Raw genomic sequence first — 9,869 nt, forward strand, 5'->3', positions numbered from 1 at the left:
GCATACACATACATACCTGCACACATACATACATGCTGTGTGCACTGATGCTTTTCTCTCTATGGCCTATGATACTTTGAAGCATTACAAAAGCTAGCCAGCAGGCAGGCAGCCTTGAGGTCAGCTTCAGCTTGATTTCTCTGTCTTGCAATGAAGATGTCTTGTGTCTCTAGCAGTTTAACTATTTAATAATGGCGAGCAAAGAAGAGCAACGGCAATAGCCTGTATTGTTTGGGGACCTTTGGGGGCCAATAACCACAGCGAGGACTTTAATAGATGCATTTGATTTCTGATTTCAAAGCATTTCACTAACTGAGAAATAGTTATAAAATCCAGTGCCTGATTTGCTAATTGTAGTTTCAGTTTATGCATTGTCCCAGAAACCAAGTCGTTGGTTTCCTCTTAGGTCCTTAAGAGTGTTTCGGGTGACAAATTTATGGTTCTATCACCCATTGAGTCCTTGATGTATCCCAGTGTCCTAAGTGTTGTACGGGTAACAATGCTGTCTATACCATAACCCTGCATAGGAGATCCTGTCACCATCATTTTAAAGACGAGGAAATGGAGGCCTTACTTAAATAGCCTGTCTCAAAGCATCATGGCCACAAGATGGTGTATACCAAGAACTGGATTAAATGTAAGGGAATTAATGGGAAATCAAAGTCTCACAGTCTGTGTCTCACAGTCTCACAAGGAAAGTGAACATGCAGCAAAGCTGAATCCATCTTTAACAACGGAGTTAAAGAGGGAGGGCCAAAGGAATTGTTACAGGAGTCACAGAGGATAGATCATGTAGAAGTTGCCTTTGGAAGCATGAATCGGGCTTCCAGAGACCTGGAGGCCCTCCCCATTGTGTTCATACACTGCTTCCCATGTGGCCTTCTCCTAAGCGGGCACGATTGTATTCCATTTTTATTTCCTGTTAGTACGGCAGGGGCCATGCTTGGATGTAACGTTGGTCCCTTAATACCTGTTGCATAGAATACGCTCACTTGTGAAAGTGCAGGTGGACCATCATCGGAGACTAAGTTGAAGACACATGGGAGGTGTTTGGGGAGATAGTTTGGAGGTGATTGTAGGCAGGTCAAAGAGCCTTTACTAAGGGCTACCCACACAGACGACTACAGCAGGGTTGAATAGTAAAACCCACAGAGACAATGTCACATGGTGGTGATGGGTATCAGTGTCCTGTGTGGAGCAGCTCTCTGACTGGGTGTCAGGGATAGATATAAGTTTGATTACCTTGATTCTCACGACAGATATGGGGACACTGAAGCAGGAGGGGAGTTAGAATCATTGATTCAGTAGGGCTATTTGAGATGGTCCGCTGACTGCTTTTTAACTCTGAAGATTGGACTTGTATGTGAGCATAGCTTGTTTGCTGTTGATTGCTCAGGTAATGAAGACTGCATTATGGAGAAAGTGGATTTTATCAACTAATTAGTATTATTTTTATTTGAAAAAAGACACACCCTGAAAGGATTGTTTTGGATTCAGATCATAAAGGATTATGGGAACACTGTCCTTCCCCAAACTTGGCTTCTAAATTCATGGAGCTTTAGAGAACCCACTGCTTTTCAGATGACTCACGCCCAGCTAACACACAGTAACGCCAGTTACCACAGTAAGTGAGCAGGTTCCAGAGAGCTGCGAGAATTTCCCCCTGAGAAACAATGAATTTTTTACAATTCAATCATTTTAAGAACCTTATTGTAGTTTGAATGTGTGTGTGTGTGTGTGTGTGTGTGTGTGTGTGTGTGAGAGAGAGAGAGAGAGAGAGAGAGAGAGAGAGAGAGAGAGAGAGACTCTCTCACTGGCCTAGTCTGCCCATTAGACTAAGCTAGCTAGCTGGCCAAGGAGCCTCAGAGATCCTTTGATGCTATTGGGATTACAAGGATATGCCACCATGCCTGCTTTGTTTTTTTAATGTGGGTTCTAAGGATCAGACTCAGGTGTCCATGCTTGTGAAGAAAGCACTTTACCCTTGACTGTCTCTCAAAGGTCCACGTTTTAAAGACTTGATGGAATCTTTAGGCCCACAGCTCCTCCTGTCTCTCTCTCTCTCTCTCTCTCTCTCTGCTGTCCAGGACCAGAAGGTAGCAGTGCTCATCTGTCCTCTCCTCTTCTCCTCACAACCCCCTCTCTCCTCTTCTCTCACCCACTCACTACAGTGTACTGGGTCATCAGGCTCAAGCAAACATGGACGGAGACCTTTGAGACTATACGCCAGGGCAAAGCTCCTCCTTTTAGGTTGATTTTCTTGGGCATTTTGTCACACTAATGGGGGGCTGACTAATGCAAACCTCTCATTTGAAAGATTGTTGTTAAAAGTTTGTTCTCATAGGAAAACAAGAGAAAGAAGGTATTCCTAGGTAGCCTTCCCTTAAGTGTTAAAAGCCTATGGGGTGGGATCTATACTGCTACAGGATTCGCTTGTCTCTTACAACACAGAACCCTGCCAATTCATCGTTTACCAGTAGAGTCTCTGATGACCCCTCTAATTGGAGCATAAACTGTTCCTGTGTTTCCTTTCTTGTGCCGTTCATTCTTGTTGACATTAGAAGAGCTGTGTGTATATGCTAGAAATACCTAGCTGTAAGCAGAGGAGACTGTATGGAGATGAGTGGACCATCCAGTGGTCTAGCTAGGGAAATCTGGGCTATTTAAAGCAGGGATATGCTTAATCTAATTTAGGAGAAAAAATAAAGAGCTAACTTCACATGGCATGACTGCGCTCAGTGTCCATCCACGCCCAGAACGCTTACATCTGACTGCCAAGAGAAACAAGAGTGAAAAAGCCTGTGAGAACTCTTAGATTCCAAGCACCTGACACACATCGGGCCACCATTTCATATCCGCTGAACTACATCTTCACTGTTCTGTAAGACTCAATAATTGTACAACACAGCACATCATTGATTTAATACAGCTTTGCATTCTCAAGACAAAGAGACCGTGTGTGTGGATGCTACATTATTAACTACTATTATAGAACAGGACAGTGTGACTTCAAGTGAACGAATATTTAAAACTATGCCTATGGATGGATGGAAGCCTGCAATGTTCTCTGTTGGATATCTCATCTAAGAAACAGTGGACTCTTGCCTCCGTTGTGCCAACATTGGCCACAACATTATTCAGTGCTGGGATCACTAACTCTGATCATCCTGCTACCATGCTGCTTTTTCCGAAGCCACTGATAACTCCAGTGTTTGTCTGCTGCTGTTTTCCTTGCTTTCTGTTCACTGCTGTTGAGTGCCCCTCTTAGACTCTTCACTCCCTGTCATCTCAAGGGACCTTTATCTCTCATTGAATCTGGCCTTGCGGGAGAAACCCTGCTCACAAGGTTCCATCCCTGCTCTCCTCATCTAGTCTTGTGGCTCTTGGTTCTGGCTGGTTATCATAGGCAGGAAGGGAGATCTATTTAAACCACCCAAGGCCCAGATCCCAGCTTAGATCAATGGGAACAGTCAATGGTAACATTAACATTGCTTATGAAACAATGCATGTATGCACTTGGCTGTCATTTTGGAGGCACTGTCTCCTCTCTTCATTCGTCTGTATGGTCTGTTTTCTTTAAAAGCTCAACTGAGTCCCATCTCTCTATATTTAGAAGCTCTTTAATTTAGAAGAAAAAAAAATAAAGAGTTGTGTTCACTGTCCATCCACGCCCACATCTGACTGTCAAGAGAAACCAGAGAGTAAAAAGCCTGTACACTAGGCTTTATTTATTTCAGGATAGGTCTGTACAAATGAGATGTCTCCTAGCTGATCTTGTCACAACTGTTCCTGTCACCTACCATCCATTCTCCACACAGCGTTCCAACTTTCTAAGAGTGACCTTAGCAAAGGGATATGGATCATGTTACCTCTGACTTAAACCTTCCCGGGGATCTCTATGTTCTTAGATTAAAATCCATACTCTCCAAAGAGGTCCCTTTCCAGCAAGTCTAAGCCCCTTGTCTTCCCACTCTCCCTAGATTTTCTGAGATCCAGGCATAGATCCTAGTTTGATGTGCTTCCTCTGCCAGGTTCAAGTATCTCCTGATGCCAGGAAGAACCCATACTCGACTTTTCAATATCACCTCGATAACAGACTGAATTCCTAATTGTACATATACTTATGAATGAGAGGAGATAAGTTGTAACAAGACAGGTGTATTGAAAAGCATACTTGGATTAACCAACAGGAATTTTATCCAAAGCAATATCAGTTCACTTCCTCAGAAACCCTTCAAGCCTTAGCAGGTTATGATTTGTTGTGAGCTGTTGTATCACAAACTGCATGAAACAGAGAAGGATACAATGGTTTTTGAGAGAGCCTGTCCTATAGCCCAAACTGGCCTCAAACTATGTAACCAAGAGTGACCTTGACCTCTTGATCCTCCTTCCACTTCTTAGATGCTGCTATCTCAGATATGTACAGCCATGCCTGGCCCCAGGATGGGAACTTTTTCTCCTCCTCCCTACCCTACTTGGCTTCTTTAAAAAACAGTGTCTTGCTAGACAGTCTTTGTTGACTTGGTACTTGCTAGATAGCTCAAGCTGACCTTAAACTAGTATGGCCTAGGACAGGGGAGATGGCTCAGTGGTTAAGAGCACTGGCTTCTTTTCAAGAGGGCCCAGGTTCAATTCTCAGCACCTAGATAGCAGATCACAGTTTTCAGTTACTCCCGTTCTGTATCGATGCAGAGTTCTGGCCTCATCAGGTGCCAGGCATACACATGGTGTACAGATAAACATGAAAAACACCCATATACATAAAATAAAAATTAAGGTTATAAAAGTGTTTTAAGAAAACTAAAAAGTATATTAGTTCCCCAGTACTACACATATACACATATGCCAAGAAAGGCATGAATGTTGCATGTTTTTTAAAAAGCCATATAATTGTTTTACAGTTGTATATAGTTGTGAACATCAATCCTGGCTTGTTTGCTATTGTAAACCAGCCAGACTTTCAACTGGAGAAGCACTGCTGCTGTCTGAGAACAACAGAGCACGGAAAGCGGTTGGGAGACTGAATACTAACAAGCCCAGAAAAGAGAGAGACCCTCAATACAACCAAAACCATGGGAGTTGGACATCTGCACCATTGGAGTTTAGTACCCTAGCCAAACTATCTTGACAACTCAAGAGTGAGGCAGAAAGGTTTCTAAACAGTACAGGCTTAGAGTCACAAGACATAAGCATCCTCCAAGGCCTGTGTCTGATTTGTTAGAATTAGGGCCTCCACCAGAGGCCATAGAAGAATGTACAAACTACCAACATTCAATGAAATTTCACCTTCTCTAACTGCAATTTTCTGGTTATGGTCCTACTTATTAATTCATATTTGTTATGGTTTGAAATGAATGGGCCCCTAAGACCCATATGTTAAAGGTTTGGTCCCGGTCTGTGGAGTGGCAGAGCTTCTAAGGAGTTGAGAGTATATATCACTCAGTGGTATAAAGTATGGTCATGGTTAAGCCCCTGAACTTGGTCTCTAGGATTCCTAAAAGGGAGGAGAAGGGGGGAGCGGAAGAGAGGGAAGAGGAGGAGGAAGAAAGAGAAGAAGAGGTGGGGAGAAGGAGGAAGAGAAAAGAAGAAATAATACTTCAGAACTCTGGTCATTGGGAATATGCCCAACTGAACCTTGGAGCCCTAGTTCTTTCTTGTGTCTCTCATGGGGTAAATGGCTTTGCTCTACTGTGAGATTTTTACCATGATGTACAGCTTGGCCTAAAGGGAGCAAAGCTAACTGATCATGTACTAGAACCTTCAGAGCTCAGAGCCAGAAGAGTCTTTTCTCTCAGTAAGTTGATTATCTCTCAGATGTTTGTCACAGAAACAGAGAACTGACCAAGCCATCATTCACACAGGCAAACTGATTTGGGTATTTTTCCTTCTTAAACGTATGCTCAGATTCCAAACTTAATTCACAATCCCCTAAGTACAAGGATTTTTTTTCCATAAGATATTTTGCATCCTTATGACTTGGTACAAGGTATAAAATGGTCCCTAGAAATAAAGGTAACCTTTTCTCTCTAGGAAAAGTGTTCACAGCTTCAGTGTTTCTCAGATACTTTCCAAGAAGGTATTTATATTTAAAGAGTAGCACATTCACGCTTTACCGCCAACGGTTGTTAAAGGTGTTCTTAATTTCCAACAGCCTCTCTCTGGTGGCTTTCTCTGCTGAGGAAAAGCTGATGGAGTATTTACGGGAGATGTAAGCAATGTTCTTCAAATGAAGGGGCTGGAATCTTTCACACAGAATGCATGCTTTTCATGCAATGCAGTGTAACTCTTTCTATGTGGCTGTTCATAGGAGCAGTGGCTGTCATGAACAAGTCACAGATATTGCCCAGGGAGAGCTTCTGGACAGTGCCTGACAAACTTTTAAAAGTATCTGCTTGATTCTATTTTATGTATGTGAGTGTTTTGCCTGCATGTATGTGTGCCATGTGTGTGCTCGGTGCCCATGGAGTTCAGAGGAGGTCATCAGATCTTCTGGAACTGGAGTTAATGGATGATCATGAGTCGCCATGCAGGTACTGGGAACCAAACCCATGTCCTCTACAAGAGCAGGAAGTCTTTTCGGCTCCCAAGGGGCTTGAGGTCTCTTCCTATGTGATCTATTTTATGTTAGTAGAAGAGGCCAAATCCAATAGTTTTGTACATACTAATACTGTATCTTTCAAGAATGAAAACTGGAGAAAAGCAGCACCCCCTGTCCTACCCCCACCTCCTACACTATCATGCCTTTAGTGCTGTCTGACTTTCCCCTCTGGGCATCTGGATTGTATTCCATCGCATTAGAGCCCAGTATTTTCTCTTCCCAGTAATTTAACACACCTAGGGCTACACATGTTTAATGTTTGTTAGCGGCTACCTTAGGACAACATGAATTCAAGCCATTATGTGACTTCAGTAAGATTATGTTTATTAACCAAGACTACCTATTATTGAGGTTTCTAGGCCAACAGCATGCAATGAAGTCTTAACACACTCTCCTCTCTCTCTCTCTCTCTCTCTCTCTCTCTCTCTCTCAATATATATATATATATATATATATATATATATATATTTGTTTCTCTACAGAAAACCCACTTACAAAGTTAAAACTAATCTGCTCATTGGTGTCTACCCTTCCCAGCTGCTGCTGTAGTTTCTTTCCCCATGGTAGTCTAGCACTGACTTTACCATGTTCTTTTGCTGTCTTTTTTCCCTAATTACACTGGCAGAAGGTAAAACTTACTGTGTTCATTAGAAATAAAAATTTGTGATTTTTTTACCTCCCACACAAAGCTATATGAAGCAATGAAAATAAACTAGAAAAGAAGCTGTCCCTAAGTTAGGAAGGAAACCCCTTAACTAAAGGAAAATACCTTTACATGTACTTACCAAGGATTTTGATAGCGGTGGGTTAATCTGTCCATCGCTCGAAGACTTAGTTCGCCGTGCTGTAAGAGGAGCAAAGCTAAAGGTCAGTCCCATTCCTTAGTAGGGATCCATGGTTTAAACTACGGATCTATAGTTCTCCTCAGAAAGGGAGTCAGGATTGAAAACGTAGGTGTGCTAAATTCAGCTGAAAGAAAAATCAGAGGAGATGGATGCTTCCTAAACCGGTAGCTGCTGCTTCCTGAACTCAGAGGAAGCAGTCGATAGGAGCTCCGCTCCCTCTGGGTGAATGGAAAGGCTGGGGAAAGGGCTCAGGGATTGTGTGGTCTAGCCTGGAGTCCCTGGGTGTCCCCAGGGATTGTGTGGTCTAGCCTGCAGTCCCTGGGTGTCCCCAGAGGTTGTGTGGTCCAGCCTGCATTCCCTGGGTGCCCCCCAGGTCTTTCTGACCCTGGAAGGAGGCAGCGCTGGGGACTATCAGCCCCCATTTAGGTGGGCAGCCGAGGGCTCTTCGGATCAGCAAATGTGACCGCACAGTAGAAAAGAGGTGGCGTTAGATGCCTACAGCATGTCTGAAAACTCTGATAGTTGAGAAACTATTTGGTAGCTAAATATCAGTTTCACAGTTAAAAAAAAGAAAAGACACAGAATCCCACACGGTGCTGTGTGCACGCAAATGATCTATTAATCCCGAATGAATGATCCCAAAGTGCCGGCGTCTTCCTCCCCATCTTTTAAAAGAAGCCGGGAAACAAGGGTGTCATGTTCATATTCCGAAGGGTTTGGGTTTACAATCATTTCTCAGTCTGCCATACTACAATTGAAAAACTACAACATGAAATATCAGAAAGTATTTCACTTCTGCTCCGGAACGCATTTTAAACATTTATATTGGTAGGAGGTGCCAGATTCATAGCAACTCGAAAAGTAGCAATAACGGTGAAACGTCAGCAGTAGCTGGCAATCCCGGGTGTTCTCATCCTTCTCCGGCTCTTCTCCAAGCTATGGCTTAGAACGACTTTATAGGCTGCCTGCCTGAATGTCCTATGTGTTCTATTTCCTTATGCTACCGGCTTTCTCGGGTGACCCAAAATGGCAGCCTTGTTCCTCACACAAAAAAACTCGTGTACAATGGAAGACTCATAAGCGTTTGCCCGTCAGTCAACAGAAAATGTCTAAGTAGTGATCTGCAAACGGCGGAAAGGTCATGGCATCACTTGATTCCTAGCATAAAATTAAGTTCCTGAAAACTGAATTTGCCTACCAATTCATAAATAATCTTATCATCACCTTTGGACATCATATACTAAATATATTCAGATTTAGGTGATCTTCTTTGATCTTTTGCTACTCTATGTTTAATAAAAGCATGAATCTCCTTAGGAAATACTAAAAAATATCTTTTCCCACATCTCTTAGAGCTCTACGTGTTAATGTTGAAATGTTATATTATCTGAAATAAGCTTACCCTTTTGTATTTTAACTTAGTAACAAAATACACCGTGATTTATTTGAGCAAACATACTCACTGAGGCATCAAACCTAATGAATTCACAATCATATAAACATTTATATTGGTTCATTATTCATAATAAGGAAAATATTGAACAATAGATTAGTACAGCTAGAGAGGTAACTCAGGGGTAAAGCACTTGCATTTCAATCCGAAACTACAAATAAATAAACAAGAACCTAAAATGTTTATACACTCCACCAAGAAATAATATTTTAAAGAAGTTAGTGAAAGAGACTTTTATATATCCTCCAACATTTTCATTTACCAAATATAATTATAGGTTCAAATTAGACACTTACTATGAAGGCATGTGTAAATAAGTCTAGGTATTACTTAAAAATGAAACGCCTGCTAATTACATCTAGCAACTGTGAGCTAGACACATTTTCCGAATGAATAAAATCTGCTAAAATTGGATTAAATTAATTGCATCCATCTGGGGCTAGCTCTATTGGACAGCCATTGCTTACCCCCCCCCCGCCCTCCCCCCCCAAGCCCACCTCTAGAATAGCCCTGCCATTCTCGGGTCATCTTTAAGATTGTTTAGAGGAATCCTTGCTTTGCTATGATCTTCCACAATGCTTTTGAGAGGGTATCTGATTTAGCTTTCCTTACTGGAAAGGACCCTGTTATCCATGTCTGTAACTATGGGCTTTTTCATTAGTAAAACGGACACAATGCAATGCGATGTATTTCAAGAATGCGTACACACTAAGGTTTTCTTCTCCTGCCTCCTTCCTTGGTAACACTGGGCTCTCAGTACCAAACAGTGGAGTGGAAAAAGCCCCTCCGGCTAGCTTTTGTCATGCTAATGGGTTTGTTCTCTTCTTGCCTCAATTTGCAAAATATTACGGTTAACCCCTTAGGTGTCTTCCTTCCCACAGCCAGTGATAAGCACACGCATTGTTGTGACTGGGCCACTACGCTGCATAATGTTGCCTATTTTAGACTGGAATTATTGAATCAAGAAAGGCAG

The 9,869-nt window shown here is 42.3% G+C and overlaps 1 protein-coding gene across 3 annotated transcripts in view; it reads right to left on the bottom strand.

Moving 5' to 3' along the window:
- C3H4orf45 (chromosome 3 C4orf45 homolog) overlaps positions 1 to 9,869 on the bottom strand; it is a 115,126-nt gene that overhangs the window by 36,464 nt on the left and 68,793 nt on the right. For all 3 annotated transcript variants that reach the window (XM_032898219.1, XM_032898220.1, XM_032898218.1), the window contains exon 3: positions 7,384 to 7,442. In XM_032898219.1, coding sequence (XP_032754110.1) covers positions 7,384 to 7,442 — 59 coding nt within the window. The remainder of the gene's footprint in view (positions 1 to 7,383; positions 7,443 to 9,869) is intronic.

The sequence above is a fragment of the Rattus rattus genome, chromosome 3, assembly GCF_011064425.1.
Source record: "Rattus rattus isolate New Zealand chromosome 3, Rrattus_CSIRO_v1, whole genome shotgun sequence".
In the NCBI taxonomy this organism is placed as follows: Eukaryota; Metazoa; Chordata; class Mammalia; order Rodentia; family Muridae; genus Rattus; species Rattus rattus.